The 22304-nt window shown below is 35.6% G+C and overlaps 1 protein-coding gene across 2 annotated transcripts in view; it reads left to right on the forward strand.

Moving 5' to 3' along the window:
- LOC134793118 (patched domain-containing protein 3) overlaps positions 1–22304 on the forward strand; it is a 68563-nt gene that overhangs the window by 31725 nt on the left and 14534 nt on the right. For both annotated transcript variants that reach the window (XM_063764661.1, XM_063764660.1), the window contains 2 exons: positions 17541–17817; positions 19047–19264. In XM_063764661.1, the coding sequence (XP_063620731.1) occupies positions 17541–17817; positions 19047–19264 (495 nt within the window). The remainder of the gene's footprint in view (positions 1–17540; positions 17818–19046; positions 19265–22304) is intronic.

Raw genomic sequence — 22304 nt, forward strand, 5'->3', positions numbered from 1 at the left:
TGTAAATTTTGTAGTCACTGTAAATTTACTGCCATCTATCGACACACGACTAAAACTCAAAATGAAAACGTATAAAGTTATCAAAAAATTTATATATATGGATAAATGATTTTATTATTTTTATATCATTTTGATCCATGTTCATTCACTGATATCTATGTGTTAAAATTGTTAAATATGAAACGGTGTCGTCACGCCATCTAGCCGAGGATAGGCTAAAGGTGTGTGCGGCATCTATTCGAGAATGACTTTTACTTGAATTCCGAGGCACGTTTTTTCCTTAGACTTTATTCGTCTTATACGAAGTTACATATGTCTTTGCTATTAGTATCCGACTGCCACCATAGGGAGGTTTTCTAGTGAAATTTTGTTGCTTATAATACAGTGAGCTACAAAATGTATATAGTAGCCATACAAACCGGGTTCTGTGAGACGCTTCTGCAAACAGCTTGAGCTGGCTATTACAATTTATTTAATAACACGGCCAAGTACAAATTTCTAACACGGCATAGTAGGTACATTAGAAACACTTGCTTTCATACTTGATAGTCACGAACGTAATAAAAACATCGGGTAGCCTTTTACAACATAATCAACATTTTATTATACTCGTATAACGATCCGATCCGTGACGACGTCAAAAAACCCGTACAGATGAGCTTGGAGGAATTCAAAGAAAAAGTAGTATAGGCGCGCTTCCTTTTACGGGAAGCTATTTTTATTCCTTTCAAATACACAACTGCAAGTAACGATGAATTATATATCCTATCTATACCTTAAGGGGCACCCCTCACCAGCGTCTTTTGAGCGTCAGCGTCTAGTCAGCGCTATGGAAAACGGCGTCATTGCGCAGTTGCGCCAACGTACTACATAATTAATAAAATATACCGCGCAATGTCGTAAAATTTTAACGTCAGTAAAAGTAAAGATTTTAATTGCGTCATTTTACAAACTACATTTAATAGTACCTAATTAAAATTATATTAATAGTTATTTAATTATTGTTAATTTATCGTCTAATGAATGCTTTTAGTTCGTTTAGAACGTAAGTTTCTTTAGTGAAGTCGATGTATTTGTATTTCACATAATTTCCATATCAGTTCCGTGTACAACTATCTAAACGACTGTTTTTCTCTAATGTTGGTTGAATTACTCAACCCCTCACTCAATCAATGATGCCACACGTAAAAAATACAAATGCTCACATAATCTAACTTGTTATTCCGCCCATGGTAACTGTTCCGGTCCGCGTAGTTGAGGAAAGCCCGGGCCAACCTCGGCGCAGCCTCGTGCGGACGTGCTCTATAGGCAGCCAGAGCATCCTCGCTCGAGCCTTGTGCTCGACCTATGACTCGACTTGAACTTGTGAATTACCCACACGCATTTGAAATTTGATATTAGAATTTCTAAATACTGAGCTGTTAGTAACTACGTAAGTGGATATAAACGTGATTTTACAACACATGTTTAAAATAGAAAAGTAACAATATACAAATCAGATGGGTTTTGCAACAGACACATATGAAACACAGAGGAGGCCTATCACTAATATATAAAAAAACCATAGACAATGTTTGGCGGCAAAACATTTACTTTCTTTGTAAATCTACTTATTAGAAAAGAGATTTGAATTTTCTATGAAGAAAATAAATTCCTAAAAAAAGTCTGTAATAAACAGTATTATTAGACTAGTGATTATTGTAAGTTACAAGTGCTTAATTTTTAAAACTTATGATATGGCTAACTAAAAATAACTTTCTTTGTCTCATCTCCTGTTATCTAGACTGTATTAAATTTACAATAAATTATCCCAAAGGTGTATTTAATGTGTAAAACGTGTTCATGACTATTCATGAGTTTTCAAGTTCATTTTATATTTACCTACATCTACATGAACATCAACAGTGTGGTTGTGTATTTACTATACCTAGACGCCATCCAGGGACTATTTGTTTGCTGCGTTTTCCGTCTGAATAATTGCCTACAGTTAACCTTAATGCACCGGTAAATATTTATACAGCACCGCCTAAGATTAAATCTGGCGAAGTACTAAACATACCTAAGTACTGTTGACATGACAAATATCTTAATAACTACTTCTTAGACAGAAGTAACCTAGATCTGTCTGCTTTGACGTATCCAAACTGTAATTAACGAAGAAATAACGAGTGGAGGTAAATAAATTAATTCAAGATTTGCAAATGAGCTGCAATAGCTTGTTTTTAGGGTTCCGTACCCAAAGGGTAAAAACGGAACCCTGTTACTACGACTCCACTGTCCGCCAGTCCGTCTATCCGTCCGTCTGTCTGTCACCAGGCTGTATCTCATGAACCGTGATAACTAGACAGTTGAAATTTTCACAGATGATGTATTTCTGTTGCCGCTTTAACAACAAATACTAAAAGCAGAATAAATTAAATATTTAAGTGGGGTTCCCATACAACAAACGTGATTTTTATTGCCGTTTTTTGCGTAATGGTATGGAACCTTTCGTGCGCGAGAACGAATCGCACTTGACCGGTTTGTATGAATTTCTATTCATTCATTAGCAATTAAATACTGTTAGCACAGAGGTTCTAATAACATCTAATATGCATGTAGCACCTAGCAATTTTCTCGACGCACTTAAGACATAAAGTCTGAAGATCAGATCATTCATAGCACGAAACAATACAAAAAGGCTATTGGATGTTGTTCCCATTGTTTTGCAAAACGTAACGGCTCAAAGATCATAACCGCTTGTGGACAATGTAATGTAAAACATAGACATGTGTATAAGTAGGCCTTGTTGGCAAGTCCAACAGAAGTAATTCCTTTTTACAGTTAAGTATCTATATGGTCTTGTTCTATCCTTGAATTATGTTACCATGGGAACGAGATTAATACTTCACTTTTACCACCTAAATATGTGCTTATCGTAATTGTGCTTTTATATTCAATATAATATATTATTGTGACCACAAGACGGTTTTACTTTTTCACCCCTACGGAACCAGCCTACTCCACCTCACCGCTGAACAGGCCTCTCTAACGCACATTCGGAACGAACTCGCCAATTTTGGAGTATTGTAGGTGTATTATTTATTGGGGTATTTTAATAGTGACGGGCTACATATTATTAGGCGGGTTTATAAACTTATACTTTTATTGAATATTTTTTTAATTTCGATTTATTTTCAATTATGTACATTTATACAAAATAGTAAAGCACACAAGCAAATTCTCTGTTCTGTTTAATAACCTAGTTCATTCTCTTATATAGGTTAAGACGCAAAGTGATCTACTTTAAGTATATGTCTAGGGTATAGAAATAATAGAAAACAATATTAGTACGTGAGCTTCTATTATAGGCAGTCCATTGTTTCTTTACGATTTTGCCTCACATATACAAAACGTCGTATATACGTGTGTATTCCTTTTACTGAACCCCCTTTTTGTTAATTATACATCCTACCAATTTCATAGTGAGCTAGAAAATATAATAGTAGGGGAGTACAAGAGGGGATTTTTGTCGTTACTCGAGCGCGTCAGATTAAGATATGAGTGATATCTTGCTACCCCGTGTACCTTTACCCCTTTTAGTCGTCTATGTTGAGCACTTGAGCCATTGGTTGGTGGGGGGTTCAACAAATCGTTAAGCAGATTGTGGATTTAGTCATATTAGTCCAAATTAACGCTATAATTGAGCTATTACTAAATCTGATAATTATTTGTACGCATTTCCTTAATCTGACGGTTACAATGTAAAAATTAGGCGTCAAACTTGTGTTCGTCAGATTAAGAAAATGCCTACAAATAAGTGTTATATTAAGTTATAGAAAAAATACCTATAGCATTAACTTGGACAAAAACGACCAAATCCACAAACTGCTTAACGATTTTTAACCCACCAACCTCCCGAAATTAAAAAAAAATTGTAGACGCTTTCCGGCTCGCTGGAAAAAAAACTTTATATAACTTTTTTTCTCCTTATCATCTAATATTTCGTTTCCAATAGGTCTGTACGACGCTCAAGCAACTACACATTTAGCATCGGCGGCTCCCCAGCTATAAGAGGCGCAATATCACTCAATGGATTCATGACTATAATTACAGTAGATTGAATGTTTTGTGTATTTGTTTTTTTTTTTGTAGCCTAAGTTTGATTACATGTAGTGGTTGGAAAATATTAAGCTATCTGCCTGCACTGCTACGATGAACAGGAAACATAGAAACTGAAAAATAAGATGCAGTGCCGAGCACGCCAGTAATTTATTAAAATTCAAACCCTTAAGGCCCACTTCACCATTCCACTAACCCGGGGATAACCGGTCAATCCTGGAGTTACCACCACAATTTGATATTAGGTTAACGGTTTAACCGCTTAACCCCGGGTTAGTGGGATAATGCAAGTGAGCCTTAGAGTGATAAAATGGGGTTGAATGTTTTTAATAATTACGCGGACGAAGATGCGAGCGTATGCTAATTTTTTTTAAATAATACATATCAGAAGACGTTATAAGTTAGCAAAGCCAGTTTCAAATGTCATGCAGCATCACTAGGTACATTGGAATATTTGGAATTCACAGTATAATGCTTAAATTAATATTCAGCACGCGTTCCTATTGCGTAGATTTACGAAGTCGTATATCACCCATGTAACGTTAATGCAATTTATTTGACGTATGTCCGATTAAGTAATTCGTAAATATTTGGTAGAATATGTATAGATAGGTAAACGTAAAAATTCTGCAGGCAGAATACATATATGTATAAGTAATCCAAGAGCTCATATTTCCACATTTTTTACGAGCGTCGATTTTACGAAATAAGACTCGCGGAATCGACGAACTAGTATTAGTTACTTAACAGTAGTTACTTAACTTATATTACTGTCACACCGCAACTGGGCTTCCAAATCGATATCAAAACAGTAAAGTGCATGTTGTTGATCGTTATGCATATATTATTAAACAGAGTCATTAAGGAGCCCATTCCGCGGGTAGTGAAAACTCAGCTCAAATGCGATTCAAGTCAATCACATAGATTCAATTTTATAATATGAATTCCGCTCCAGCCTAGCAAAGCCAGATTAATGACTTTATTGCTGAATAGGCTGTTTCAGCTACTATGTAACATTCGATGGCACGGCATGGCGCGCACGCGAAGCTATCATGTATATTTCTATTCCATGTTTTAATTGTTTAACACTCGTGCCTTTACATAAGTACAGTCGGTGAGTATTATCAAATTATGTGCAAAAAATTAAGCGCAGTCTATATAATACTGAAGCAATAGAAGCGGAGATAGATTATCAACGAATTTAGAGCTGGCGACCAGTCTGTTAATAAGGTATAAGTATAATCGGATATAGTATAGTATTAAGCTTAAAAACAAGTTAAAAGTGGAAAAATTCACTGTCTTGGGTGGGACTTGCACCCACGACCAATGCTAGCCCAATATTAAGTATATTTGCAATGAAAAATAACTGTGAAAAGTTTGAAAACTAATGCTATTAGCGTCTAAGCCCTGTTTTAAAATAAGAGAAGGCCTGTGCCCAGTAGTGGGATATTATAGATAATAGTGGTAATGATAATGATGATGATTAAAAACTGTGCGTAATCTGAGTCGGATTATACGATAATTAACCCACCGTATAGATCTTACGCCTGGCACGTTTCCTAACATTGCGTGTAGGTAATTAGATGAACATATTGAGAACTAAAAAGACAGTCATTAAAGACGAGGTAACGGCCCTTACAATTAATTTTAAAGGCGGTTAGGCAATGATTATGGTTAGCTCATTAAGTTACCCGAGGATGTTACATTGCTGGAAATATCATTATGTGATGTAAAAATAAACATTTCACTTCTCATGCTCAAAAAGTGCACCTTTATGTCGCGCGTAGACGACATAAAATCGTATTTTATGCTCTAGAGCATAAAGTAAAATCATCTATTACGACCCTTATTGACTTAGCAATAAAGTCCAAATTCTGCCATACAAACTGCCAGCCCTGCCGGCGCGCCCCCGACCGGCGCTCTCCCGATCGGCGTGCCCCGCGCCTCCGACCGGCCCAAGAACAATTTTCTTTAGTCTTGAATAAATACTTTAAAATAACCTAAAATATTTGATTTTTTGTACATTTCGCAATCGAAGTGAAAAGCAGAGTGTACAACAAGGGCATAAATGTCCATTTTTACCCTCGTCTACTATTTTGTACCTCGTATACAAAAAATTGCCTCGGGTAAAAATAGGTTACTTTATGCCCTTGTTGTACAATCTACTATAGTAGTTACTAAGGTCCTAGAGCCCAATTCAGATTTGAATTTTTTGGTATAAAACTGTTGACAGCTGATAGATTACATATCCATAAAAGTTCCATAACAATAACAATAGTAGGGGAGCCCAAGAGGGGATTTTTGTGTTTACTCGAGCGCGTCAGATTAAGATATGAGTGATATCTTGCTACCCCGTGTAGTCTACCTTTACCCCTTTTAGCCATCTATGTTGAGCCCTTGGTTGGTGGGGGGTTCAACAAATTGTTAAGCAGATTGTGGATTTGGTCATATTACTCCAAATTAACGCTATAATCATGCTATTACTAAATCTGATAATTATTTGCACGCATTTCCTTAATCTGACGGTTTCAATGTAAAAATTAGGCGTCAAACTTGTGTTCGTCAGATTAAGAAAATGCCTACAAATAAGTGTTAAATATTAAGTTATAGAAAGAATAATTAACGTGGACAAAAACGACCAAACCCACAAACTGCTTAACGATTTTTTAACCCTAAACCAACCTCCCGAAATTAAAAACAAAAAACAACGGGTTGCACTCCGGGAGTGCCGGCAGAAGTGAAAACTCAATGACATTGTAACAGTTTTTCGATCAGGTCACGTGGCCGTCTTACGTCTTACGTGACCTGTCGCGACTTTTACATTTTTTTCCCCATCACAAAAAGTGCACAGCGCCGCTAAAGAAGTTTTCACTTCAAAAATTTGTAGACGCTTTCCGGCTCCCTGGAAAAAAAACTTAATATAACTTTTTTTCTTCTTATCATCTAATATTTCGATTCCAATAGGTCTGTACGACGCTCGAGTGCCGACGATGCTAATTGTGTACTTCATTTAGCATCGTCGGCTCCCCGACTACAAGAAGTCCAGTTCAGCCCCCACACGCGTTAATATCCGTTGGAAATTTAGTTTGAATTTGGAATTTATTACGTGAGAAAACGGTCAACAAAATTGAATGCGTTTTTTGTTACGACTGTTGTCCGTGGTGATGGGTATTTGGGTATATATATATATATATATAGCTATATATATATATAGCTGTAAGTTTTCCTATGAAATAAAATATAAATAAACACTCTAAACTAAACCTAAGCAATCCTTGGACCACGCACATTTTAGAAAATAAAAATGCCGCTAGGACTCGACAAGGTTCAAGTGCTACCACAGCAGTTAACTGCTATCTTTTTAAGGTCACTAGCAAATGAACTTAACTTAATTAATATGTCAAAATAAAAAAATAGGTATGTATTTTAAAGAGATGTGTATTGTTGGTAATTTATCAATGTACCCAGCTATATTATTTATGCATGAACTTTTTATTTTACAATAAATGTATAAACATGTTTGACAAGTCTCCAGTTAGATCATATTGAGTTTCCAAAGTCACGTTTAAAGGGTAACCTTGTTTGCACTTGAGCGGATTCCAATTTTCCGCCGAAACACGTTGCCGAAACTTGTGTGAAGTTGCTTAACGATATGTAAATTCAAACTAATATTGCTAACATTTCTGTACCGTTACTATGCGATTATTAGTCATTACCGGGCCAGGAAATCAACCAGCTGGAGCGTAACCTGCGCTGTTCCACAATGTTTTTCATGTCCCTGACATCATAATGTTTGCGACGTCATAATAAGGTGGTGGTACTGATGCTCGAAGCGATACCAGTACATGTCATCTTGAAACTTAAGTCATTGTCAATAGAGGTGACAGCAGGGTGTCATCTATTGGGCATTAGCATGTCGAGCACTAGTACCACCACCTTAAGTACTAATCTTGATTTTTGTCCCCTAGAATTTTTGACTGCCCTGACTTATCTACACCCCTAACCTAACGCAAAATTATATTTTTTTTTTCAATGATTTTTATTTAAAATTATAAACATAATTGATATCAAACTTACAATAAAAGGTAACCTAAAATTAAAACTAACTACAAAACTAAAACTAATACCTAAAAAATAAATAAAACATAGCATGGGTGACCTAGCCCAATATGTATATATTAGGCTAGGTCACCCAGGTCCGATCCCTGTGGAAGGGTTCCCGTGAGGCTGGCTGCGTTCCCCCTTTGGAATTAATAATTAAATAATTATAATTTATTTTATTAATATAAAAAGTTTGCATGCGTTATCCTTATACTTATCCTATTTCGTAATAAATATACCTACTCAATGTTTTTAGGATCGCTTGAGCTAACTATGTATGTATATCTAATATGATACGCTGCGCGTTGAAGTCGAATGGCCTGCACATCACTTAAGCCCGATACTGATTTTAATTTCTTGTTATGAAATTGTTACGGATTTGATTTATGAGCAGCCAACATAGTGTTAGTTGACAGCCGACAGATCAAATCCATAACAGTCTCAGAACTAGAAATTATATTCAGAATCGGGCTAATTGTCCTAATCACAAAATCTGAAATATATTTAAAAGATCAGCGGATACCTAATCGTTAATATAGATGTCGTTCAATTAGTATCCAAGTCCTTTTTAAGCTTGTACATTTGTTGACGTATATCGGTTAGTACCTGAAATCTGTAAAACATCCGTTATGATTATGTTTTTTATACATACTGCATACGTTTTAAGTGAGTAGGTGGGTAACCTGTAAATCAAGTTTCAATAACTCGTCACCTTATCAAATCGTAAAATATGCATACAGTTTGATTTTATTGCTATTGAAATCATCATCATCAAAATGGCAAATATGCAAAATATTTGAATCAGGAAACCGAGCCACTTTTATTAAACCGTGAGCTCATAATTTGGCTACGATTTCATTCATTACTAGCAAGACTAGTAGTGATGATACTAGGAATCATAACGTGCGTGCTGAAATTATTTACATATATAAACAATCCTATTGAAATACAAAATCTTAGACAATTTTTTTATCAACCTTACGAAAAAAGTAACGCATTTTTTTCCCGTGACCACTGATATGCCCGCAACCAACAAGTAGATATTGACATTCAAGACTATCAGCTTATATACCGATATAAATATACTGATATACATATTAGATATGTAAAAAGAATTTATAATTAACCTAACAAGGCCTACAAGAGGTCATCTCTTACAAAATGTTGTGATTAAAAGTTGCACGAACACATTATTTATTATTATTCAGAGCCCACTGTGTCCCACTGCTGGGCAAAGGCCTCCCCTCCCTTCCTCCACTTGTCTCTATTTAGTGCAATATCTGGCCAGCCTCTCAAGAAGGAGTCCAAGTTATCCCGCCATCGCCGACGAGGCCTTCCGGCTCCCCGGTTAGACTCGTGGGGCTCCCACTCTGTGGTTAACTTGGCCCACAAGTCGTCCGGCATTCGGCAGACATGACCAGCCCAGTCCCATTTTAACTTGGCCGCTTTCCGAGCTACGTCCATTATTCGAGTCTTAGAGCGCAGCGTGGTGTTTCGGACTCGATCCCTTAATTTTAATTTTGCACGAACACACCACATGCCATAATATCACATAGGTAACTTTCAAATGAGGCCTTTACCCAAGAGGGGATCCCAAAATAAATAACATTTAGGCAACTTTATTTAAAACATGTCAATGAGAGATCATAAATAAAAGGCTTTTTATTTTATTTTTATTTTTATAACTTTCAAATGAACTTGTCACAAATCCATAAAATGTTAAGATTGGCCATTTATCTTTAGGTTCCACCTGTATTTCCTGTTCTCAAACACTAAAGATTTCGATTAATCAGTTTTTATTTTATAAAATATTTAATTAGGTACTAGGTGAGAATGGTGAGATATTCTTATATTATTCAAATACTTAGCTTATAATACTATTTGTTCTTTTTTAGAATATTTAAATGGATAGGATAAGATATTCAGATATACAAAACACTTTATTTTAAAATACTTCTTCTGATTTTATTTATTTAAACTAGAAGTTCCTAAATAAATATAAATGTTATTTTACTCATACCCACGAAGACATTTTACAGTACATATGGTGCTATACTTTACCACAATACCTGCCTATGTCGAACATTGTAAAACGTTGTACAATAGGTACACGTGCGAAATGGTAATTCGTAACTCGTCTAGATTTAAAACACTCCCTTCGGTCGTGTTTCAATTTATCGTCACTCGTTGCGAATTTCCTACTTATCGTACTTGTATCGTAATGTACTATTACAGTTCTATTTTCTGTCATTTTGCAAGACAGCGTGCGTAATCGATAAATTAACGATAAGTTACGACATGAATAACGTTAACTTTTCTAGACATGGTCGAGGCTACTTCAGTGTTCTATTAAAACGCGTTCAGAAAACATAGCAACAATAATTAGTTGAAATGCTTTTATCTAGGCCACAGTAGTAGAGGCCAAGGTCCAATGTATTTGACACGAATGCAACTCGAAGTAGATTTAGGTTAGGTTAAAATAGGTATATATCTTTATTCGACAATATATACAATTGTACAGTGTACACATATGGATCAATATGGATATCTTAATAAACTATTAATCTAAAACGTCAACGGATCACATATTTACAATACACCGCTACCGCTATGATGATGGTATCATAATATATTAATAACCAGCTGTTGTGCAGGAAGGAAAAAGATGATGATTGAAAATACATACATACTAACTAACATCTCACAGATAATGACGCGAAACGAAAAAAAGACACGCTCAAAAACCCAAAAAAGTACTTACAAAAATATAAGTCGTCAAGAACTTAACAATCTTTTTAATGTTTGACGATCCTTTTGTGAAATTTTTAGTGTTAAATTTGATATGTATAATAATCCAATTTTATTATGGAATAATATTAACATCAATAAATTGCTCTGATAATTAGATTAAGATTAATTACGATTCATAAGAGCTTGTATCTAGGCCTACATGAATAAAGTAAATTTTGTTTGTTTGTTTGTTAATAAGTACTTACTAATAAATGGGTACCCGTGAATGGGTTCTAGCAGGTGTATTACATAACTGCAAACTTCTCCAAATGGCCTCTACGTGTTGGATCTGTATCCCCACGCACGCCTATCAAATGACCGAGATGTATATGTATATACCCGCGAGTTTATAGGAGTACTAATAAAAAATGCTTAGTTTTATTTATTTATAGATACAATGTCTTAATTAGATATGACATAAATATATTAAACCTACTTCTAGTAATAAATATAGTAATCAGCAGCTTTTTTTCTTATTTTCCTAGACAGTATCTGTCTACTACGAGTACGAGTATATCAAGAGGAAAACTCTGAGGAAATCTAGTTACGCGTATATTAGAAAAGCTGCATTTTTCACCGTAACTGGTGCCGAGGTCGACTGGTGCTACTAACTCAGCTAAATACACCTGCTCAGTTACCTACAGTCACGAGAACCCACTTACGTGAATAAACTAACGATACATTGTATAATTTAAATTAGTATTAATCTGTGATAAATGCACTTTATGGTACGAGTATTTAGAATACTTTTGGACGACGACGAGGGACAAGTACCTACAATTTATAGAATATAAAAATTATCAATTAAGACTGTCTAGGAATTTGCGAGACAACTGTGTATAATGTATTTAATTTAACAAAACCATGTTATATTGTCTAATACCACATGGTACAGTATCATAAAAAAATTACATAGCTATAACCTACTAAATATAAATATGACCATCATTATCAATATTGATTACATAGTATTCCCAATCCCTAAATGCAAATTACAGTATGATCATAATATTATAATTAAGATAATGTCATACGCCAGTGTCATTTATTAGACGTTGAATCAGTGAAAGGGTCGGTCAAGGAGATCTAGGATGTATTAAATAATTACTGCTTAAATATCAAGTTAGCAGATTCCTAATAAAACCTACATACATAGTTCGTAAATAAAGCTAGCTTCTACTACTTCCTAGGTTAGGGCTTGGTGTTAGTCGAGCCATAGACAAATCGTAAACAACTAAAACCTAAGACCGCTAAGCACAGAGTAATGTAATGAGCAACCAGCCTGGCTTGTATGCGTAACCCTTAAACTTTGGTCCTTCATCCATCTCCAGAGTCGCAATCTTTTGCAAGATGGTATTGCATATAATAAATACTACACGATGGAGTCAACAGGTACCTTGGAAATATCACCATTGCACTAATTAACGATTTTTCTAAATAACAGTTTTTTCCTTGGATAACTGTTTCACAGTTACCCCGATTTCATTTGTTTTTATTTAAGTTTACGGTGCTTAGCGGTAGGTATCAATTAAACAACAAAAAATGAGTTCGATTGGGTAAGAGCGTATTAGATCGTTGGTCGCGTATTTCGATTTTTCTAATTTGACCTACTCTAGACCTCTATTTTAAACACTCTTCCAACCCATCTATGCTCTGACTGAATTAAAAGCTTCAATGTTGGTGCCTAACAGTAATCCTAGACTAACTTTAGCTACACCTACACGTCTGCAATGCTTACCAAGGCGCCTTGCGGCTCGATTCGGAAAATGAATTAGATTTCTACTAGACTTCAACAAGTTACGATACGGATAATTTAAAGATATTTGTAAGATAGATATGTCAAATTTGACGTTTCCGCGATTCTGGAGGTCCTCTTGAACGATTTCGACAAGTTATGACTTAGATATCCAAGTCACATCTAGTCGATATCTAATGTAGATCTAGTTGATCTCTAAATCGTCTCAAGATCTTGTGATTATCTCGAAATCCGAATAGGCCTGTTAGTCTTGGTAAGTGCTGCGAGAGAGTGCTTTGTACAGAAGAAACTTGTGATTATTAAATATATCCTGTTTCCGAACTAACAGTGTATCTTACATTGGTTAATATTAAAAAAAAACAATGTCGTTTCATAATCATTTTATTTAAAATTATTTAATAAAATGCAATAGTGTTTAATTCTTTTAAAATATATAAATACTAAGTATATACTATACTCATATTACTTAGATGATACGCGTGTAGAGCTATGCAGTCATTTTCATATTGCATTTTCGGTGCCAATATTGCTACAAGCGAATATCTCAACAAATTGACCGCACGCATAACTCGCGAGGAAAAAACGGTACTTATGTCCAATAGTCGAGTAAATACCGGCTGAAATAAGCCACAAACATGTAGGACTGTAGGTACCGTTTGAGGTGAACGAACGTGAATTAGTAAATTGGACGTGCAAACTGACTTTTTAGTAGAAATGACGATCTTTTGACATGTTTGTTCCGGATAAATTCAGATACTACTCGTGTAGGTCATTGTTTAATGACGTAAGTCCGCTTTACTCCGAAATACAGATTTTAAGAAGATTCGTAACCTACCTATGTCTTCAAATCTAAGGCCTTAAAGAACTTCCTTAGACGCTTCCTTAGCCAAAGCTTAAACGCGCCTAGCTAAAGAGGCAGTCGATCTTTTTATTTTTTACAGTCTACTGATTGTTTTATAATGTAGGCATAACCGTTCCAAAATATTATCATTGATATGTCTTCATCCAAACACACTGGGTCTAGAAATAGCTTACACGCAATGGTGTAACTTATGTGTTGCGTTTTTGTCATAAACTAGCAGGCTGTGTAACATGAACGTCATTTAGAAACCGGTATGGGCAATCTCTGATGCTTAGAGCATTTAATAACTGGAGTCGCCTTTAAGAGCTTACCCCTCTGCCGAAAAACTTGCACAATTGTGCAAACTTTTATATGGACTGACATGGCTATTTGTACCTTACGTACAAATCATGTAGAAATAGCAATACATTTGACGTCCCCTCCCCCGCAAAAATCGGCAGACTGTTTCGTACAGAAAATGTCAGCCGTGACGTCTCCAGTTACTAAATGCTCTAAGCTCTGATGTCACGCAATCCAATCCAAAACATATCATAAATTTTGGTTAGTGAAATAGGAAGTAAGTATAGTGTTTTTATTTCAAACGCCGTCAAAATAATCACACATTTTATTCGGAGTCTACAAAGATTTTAACGAATTTTACAAATTTACCTTGAAAAAATACACGAGGTATTATTCACCCGGCCTTTGTTTCTCATAAATGCAAATGTTAGTTTTTGCCATTAACGAGAGCGAGTGAACCGAAGCTCTACCTCATTCTCGTGAAATGCAAGACATGTGTGACAATACGCGCATCGTTTTAAACACACGGCTCACTCGGTGAAAACATTTAATATTATTCTCTCTCCATACTGCATACCTACCCACCGTAAATTTACGTCAGTACTCGCACTAGTTTTATTCGTAGTGGTAAGTATTCGTAGTTCAGTAGGTACAATATTTGCGACAAACCAAATTTAAGCCAAATAAAAAAAAATCAAGCTTAAAGTCTAACGTGATTCATCCTTGACTCGTTTGTTTGAGTCTTTCCTGTAGACATCACAAAGAAGAGAATCCAAAGCTAGTTTTTACGCTGCATCCTGGAGACGAGGAAATAAAAAAAGTTATTTTGGAAGGAAACGGATATATACATAGAAAGAGCCATTAGGACACACGACACGGCTCTACCAATATTACTGTCAATTACTTCTGCTTCGAGTCCATTTACCAACTCATATCTTACTTAGCTTATGATTTGCGCGTATAACCGCATGGCATTGCAGATGAGATTATCGTTAAACGCAATAGATCTCGTGCAGAAACGGGGACAGGCTAGATGTGTCAAGAAACGCCTAGACCGAATCGCACTAACCGGCACCTATTCTCATTCTCGCTCGAGTTGAGTTTATGATAAACCGGTGTAACGTGACCTGGAGGTCCGTAATCGATGAGAATCCTAATTGACTGTAGTGGGGCCTGTCTGTTAGCTACGGGGGAAATATCTTATCTTGTACCTTTAAACGAGCAATTCTTGTATATTTATTTATATATATTTTTCGGGGATCTCGGAAACGGCTCTAACGATTTCGATGATATTTGCTATATGGGGGTTTTGGGTGGCGAACAAACGATCTAGCTAGGTCTCATCTCTAGGAAAACGCGCATTTGTGAGTTTTTATATGTTTTCCGAACAAAGCTCGGTCTCCCAGATATTGTCAAATAAAATGAAATTTTCCGCACATAGTCAAACCGAACGTCAATTATCGATATTTGCCACGCCGAGGCGTGAGTTGGTAATGGTTTATTGTTCTATTGAATTGGTAATACTATTCTTTTCAATATATTAGGTCCTTACCTATGAAATTGGCGTTTTTGTTCATAGATATAAGTCTGATCCTAGTTTTTTTTTTTTTACAAAAGTACATACACAATTACAATAAAACTACAGTGCACTCAATAAACAACGATTTTACATACAATTAATTGTTATTTTTTATTGTTAAGTGTTCAGAATTAAGCCTTGAAAATAGGTCTTTTCATGTGCTGTCGGTTCGAGTATTAAAATTACTTATATTTTTCTAATGGTACCAATTTTCAAGAAATGGAGATATTGAAAACATACCTTAAAGGTGTCAAAAATTACTGGAAAAATTTTGTTTGGTTTGAATTAGCCATCAAAAAAATATCCGCAAAATTAATTGTATGGAAATTCGTGTTTCGTTGAAATTCTCCGGACAAAACGCCAATTTCATAGGTAATGACCTAATATTATTTAATTACTTAGAAAGCTTTATAGCTTATAAGTATATTGTCGTGAGTAAAGAAGATGATTGCAAAGATTCTTATTTCGTCTTATTATGCTATAAAAACTTCGAGGTATGCTTTTCATCGCTTTTAGTTCGTCTAGCATACATATGTATACATAGTGCATTTCACACATAGGTACTCAAATCCGAATCTCGACCGATCTCACCGCGCTCGAGTAGCGATTGGAATGTCTGTTCGAGTGGTTTTGCTCATAATTGGTCGCGCGCATGACTGTTTAGCAACTTAGCCTAACCCCAATGCAAGAATTACCTACATAGTACATAATCGCTTTTAACCTAGATGACGCTAATTATTTATCTATGATTATATAGAAATATCATGATTTTTCTTACGGGATATTCTTTTAATAATAAAGGAAAATTTATTGAATTAAAATTAATGGCATATGTAGGTACCTATATATTTATCTTAATGATTTAATAAATTGCTACGCTAAATATAATATATTATTTTAAAATAACCCCGCAAGCTGTACCTATTTGATGCATATTTTTGTTTTTTTTTAAACACTTTTTTTAATGTTTAACCTTTCATGGTTTTAGAAACCGTGTTACAAATATTTTATCGCCGCACGTTTAGGTTAGGTTAGTTCAGGTTAGGTTAGGATACCTTAGTAAACCTCAATCATCAACAACAAGTCAATAACCTACAGTATAGGGGAATTTAAAACTAGAAACTACTATCGGATCTGATAAGTAAACCTAATCGTCCTTGTACCAAGTTGGTAATGTGGAAACCGGCAACTTTTCAATTCGATAGGTACTTATCTAAATAATTCTTATTGCCCGTAGGTAGAGCAATTTTCCTACCGTATTAAGAATCCCAAAATTAGGTTCTCGCCTTGGCAATTAATATTATGTACTAGTAAATTTGAGTAGGTACGTTTCTCTAATAAATTAAATATACATGTTTCGTAGATAAACAATGTTAAGATTTTTCCAAGATTTCTCGCACAAAATTTTGCGTACTAACTATGTCTCCGGGATTGGACTTAAATACAAAAAACTCTGCTGCTTAATCTTTGCTCGCAACCAATATTCATTTTCATTAGTTACTACTGGATCAATCAAATGACGTCTAATATCCAGTTTTTACTATCTTTTTATGAGTAAATAATTCTATGTTTCAAGTATGTTAAGCCTTAAATACCTAAATATTTGAACTAATATCCTGTGTACACTTTTGATATATGGACACTTGAGTATTGTAAGTGACGGATTAACTAAACAAATAGCTATGATTCACGAATATGAGTGTAGGTAAAGAATAACTCAAGTAGAGGGCCTATTCAAGTACTATGACTGACAGCAGGCGTAGCACGAAAGCACCGCGGCAGTATCTCGCGCACGATATATTACTTTACAATAGTTATCCATTTTTCTAACTGTATTAAAAAGAAATAAGGAACGGCTAGTGACGCTGCGCTGCTAAGCCTACTGTCTTAATACTGTAATATAATAGAGCCATATATTCCATACAATTCGGCTCGCAATAATAAAGCGGATGCTGACCGTTACTCGCCAAAGAGTTTGGTGACTTCTAATGTACATCATACAGTATTATCTTCAATCTCACCTGTTTGCATAGGCACGAGTATTTCTAATAAAAAAACGTACATTGTTCCAGATGGGTTGCAAACTAACATTCGTCGACGACATCCTGAACCGGTCGTTCTACAAGCTCGGCCTGCTGGTCGGCCGCAATCCTGGCTACTTCATCATCATCCCAGTACTACTGACTCTGCTCATGATCACCGGCTACCAGCGGATCAACTACGAAATGGACCCAGAGTACCTGTTCTCGCCAGTTAGCGGGCAAGGCAAATATGAGAGGCGGATAGTTGAGGAACACTTCAAAGTTAACTACTCGCACAGGTTTAATGTGGGCCGGATTACGAGAGCAGGTGTGTAAATAGGAGATTTATAAACAAGGTGAAAAACTAAACGATGTAATTTTTTTTTAAATTATAATGGTACCTAAACAGAAGTAAGAAAATAGAAACCAAGTTAAAGATTGAATAATTTTACGGTTACGCGACTACGCGATACACGGCCGTCGTGAACGCAGCTCGCACTGTTAGTGCTTGAGAAAGGAGACCTAGGCTCTCCGAAACATGTCGCGCGAGTGACTAAAAACAAGTGAGTCTAAACCGTAAAATTATTCAATGTTAGTATGTCTCACAACAGTTTAAATTCAAGTTAAAGATATTTAACATATTTGAAACTATATTAACTGATAACACTTACTAAAAATAAAATTAATACAAAAAAACTATGTACTTGAATTAAAAAAAAATACTTACGTAGGACTTTCAAAATGTTGCCCTATTACCTATACATTTTTTTTTGCTTCACTTGCAATTTGAGAAATATTTGAAGGTACAGTCGACATTAAATATATTATATCTAGTCGCGGTAATATCTCAACACAACTAAGTAAATTAAAAACCGTATAATTTTCGAAAGTGACACAGACAGAGTGTATTTCAATAGTTGTGCAAGAAGTTTATTTTTATCAATACTTTTATTTTATCACTCGTTTTCCTTATTATATTTCAAATCTTCACCGTCGCTTCGTCTGTGTCTGTACAATTCAATTGAATACGGATCCGTTAATCTTAACCAATCATCCGATTTCAACCAATTGCTTTGTCCTCCGAACTAAGTGCAATGACAACAGGTTATCGACTGTGCATACTGTGCAGTAGATACAATACAAGTTAATATAAATTTTATTGAAAACATGTTTTGTGTTCCTTAATCATTAATTAACACATTGTAATAAAGTCTAAAAAATATTATTCTTTGCATCACTAATTATAATAGACACTAATATTTTTGATTTTTATTGTTTATTTGTGAACATAATACGAGTATATTATAAGTGGCAAAGAGTTCATAGAACTCGATTTCCACTTGAAAATAGGTATTTTGATATCAGTTTGGCCTTTTTTCTGGTGTGTCTGTTTATCTATAACTTTTAGGGCTAAACTACTAAACCTAATTTTGGATATCCACCTCCGAGAGGGGAAATAGAAATATGTAACAGCGACGCCACAGCGACAGCTAGTGCTTAATGCTCTACATATTTGTTTGATTGTAAAGTAATTTACAAGTCCTTTTTATTTTACAGGCAGATTTGGCCGAACCATAATCGTCCCTAAGGACAACAACACGAACATGCTCCGAGCCGAAGTGTGGAAAGAACTGCGACAGCTGGACGAGCTCGTGCAGAACATCACCGTGACCCTGCCCAACGGGGAAACCTTCACGTACAAGGAGGAGTGCGCCAAGTGGGAGGGCCAGTGCTTTACCAACGATATTCTGAACCTGGACAAAATTATCGAGGAGGTAAGATTGAAAAATATTTCGACACCCCTGGGCACAGAAAACCGCCTGGGATTAGTCTGTGCCCCTGGCGCATACAAAGTATATACAAAGAGTGCGACAGCTGGACGAGCTCGTGCAGAACATCACCGTGACCCTGCCCAACGGGGAGACCTTCACATACAAGGAGGAGTGCGCCAAGTGGGAGGGCCAGTGCAGTGGCGGCGGGGGCGGCCCGCCCCGGGTGTCACCCATTTAGGGGTGACACCCGACCGTGAACATCAGTAAAAAATCATCTATAAAGAATCGTAAAACTGTGGCAGATTACACAATCGCCATTAAGGAAATAATATACAACATGCCCACGAGGAACCCGAGAGATTTTGACGGTATGTTCCTGATCAATACCTATTTAAAGACTAAAATGTCCTATAAACTGTTTGGAATTCGCCTAGTTTCAGATTACATGTACCACCAGGCAGCCAAAAAAAACATCTTTTTAATTGTTACTTAGTGCAAAATGTTTTTTTGATGGCGATGTTGTTACTATGGGACCTAGTCCAATCCTTATTGATAGAATGTAAAAACGTGACATGTACACTTTGCAAAAACTAGGTTTTACAAAAAAAGTTTAAATTCTTTTGAGTAATAGTTTTAAAAATAAATAGCATTTATATTTTATTTACAAATACGTACAAATAAATCGAATAAAGATTTTATTTTCGCGAAATTGACGTAAACTCTTTTAATATTTTTTGCTTCTTTTGGCCTCGGAAATGCGTGGTTAAAATCTCCCGGGTTCCTCATGGGCACCTGGTAGGTAACAATAATATGTTGGCGCCTCGTAGGTTTTTTTTTAAATTCAGGATCAATGTAAAGGTTTTTTTCTTAAATTATGTGATTATTTCTGTACCTAATTTGACAAAAAAAGTTAAAATTATTTTTGGGTGACAGTTTTACAAATTATAGCATTTACATTTTATGTACAAATACGTACACAAAAACGAAAAATTTTTTTTTGGCGAAATTGACATAACTCTTTTAGTATTTTTTCCTTATTTTGGCCTCAGAAATGCGTGGTTAAATTCTCTCGGCTTCCTCGTGGGCACATGGTATGGAACAATAATATGTTGGCGCCTCGTAGGATTTTTTATTCAGAAAGGTTTTTTTTATTATGTGATTATTTCTGTAATTGACAAACCATGTCACTGTTTCTAATTGGGTGACTCTGGACTATTTGAAATTCATTGTCATATGGGATTTTACAGAATCTCTTCCACATCTCGCACTTGGCAAAAACAGTTTTTTTTTTTTTTAACATAAATTATTTGTATATCTTTCACGGGACAATGACGACTCGGACCTTTGGGAGGCGTGCGCGGAGCCCAAGCCAACACGTAGATGCCCTTTTGACACTTATGAAATGTGGATTACACCGTGCGGATGCTGTCCTTGCCCGTGTCATAGAACGCGCGCAGAGGCAACACCTGCCAGGGTGTGGAGAGTTCATGAAATCTAAAATGAAAGCGATGGAGTAAATTGTGAGCTATGGAATATTAAACATAAATTACTATTACTTTTTTAAATAATTTTACAATTTTGATTGAATTTAGGGGTGACACCCACAATTTCCGCCCCGGGTGCCACCCATGCTAGCTACGCCACTGGGCCAGTGCTTTACCAACGATATTCTGAACCTGGACAAAATTATCGAGGAGGTAAGATTGATAAATATTTCGAAGCCCCTGGGGCAAAGTAGGTAACTTGCAAGCCAACTGGGACTAAAAGTACCTCTATAAAGATAAATACCGCCCCACAAATTCCTTTATTAGATTGGATCTGATTTCCCCCTAATAATCTTACGATTTTATGATTCACAAGAAGTTTACCCACTCCTATTTCTTGTTATTGGGTCAAACAGATCACTGTGTTATGTCTTTCCTGTAGACATACACAAGAGTTAAGGGCTATAAAGGTTAATTTTCTTATTTAACCCTTATCCACGTGAAAAGGTCCTCCTTTTATTTAGAGAACTATGATAAAATCATTGCTTACACGCCCACAAGCTGTTAACTATAGCCCACAGGAGAGAAAAATGTGCTGTTCGCGATAACACACTAGTTTTCTCTCCTGTGGGCAATAGTTAACAGCTTGTGGGCATGTAAGCAATGATTTTATCATAGTTCTCTAAATAAAAGGAGGACCTTTTCACGTGGATAAGGGTTAAATAAGAAAATTAACCTTTATAGCCCTTAACTCTTGTGTATGTCTACAGGAAAGACATAACACAGTGATCTGTTTGACCCTATTACACGATCAGTTCTTAACTGTAGCTATTAAACTACCACAGAAGGTAGATCCTGGACTATACCTACGCTTGAAAGCTACATCCTATTGATAGATAAGTTAAAACAAGTTGAAGAGGAAACATATACCTACACATCTCAGTTAAGCAAAGTTGTAAACAAAATCCACGGTCAATTCTATTATATAGGAAACGTCGAACATAATTGTAGGGATTCAATTTTAATAGCTGCTATTACCATTACACTCGAATACAAAGCCGCGTATTCTGTATCAGTACTAACAATACAGTACACCGCAATATGTTACGGTTCAGTCATAAACACCTCTTGAGTTAAACTCAGTAAACATTCTACAAGCTTTATTCATTGATATACAGGATAGTAAGTACTTAAATCAAAATCGAGCAGAAAAGAAAATAAGAGATACCTAATAAGAAATACTGCCGTATTCAAACTTCAAGATATTCACAAGAGACGACACATACTAGATCCATTCTAGATACGTTATAATTTAGATATCAACTAGTTCTCTTTTGCAGCGCAATTCGGGCAACCAATGTCACTTTTACGTTAGATAGAGTAAGATATCTATTAGATGTGAATTGGATCTCTAAGTCATATCCTGTGGAAATCGTTCAACAGTATCTCCAGAATCGCGCAAATGTCAAATTTGACAGGTTAGATCTTAAACATATCGTTATCGTATCTTGGTGATGTTTAAAAGATGTCTAATAGATGTCTATTTCAAAATCCGAATC

Source organism: Cydia splendana, chromosome 8 (assembly GCF_910591565.1).
Source record: "Cydia splendana chromosome 8, ilCydSple1.2, whole genome shotgun sequence".
NCBI lineage: Eukaryota > Metazoa > Arthropoda > Insecta > Lepidoptera > Tortricidae > Cydia > Cydia splendana.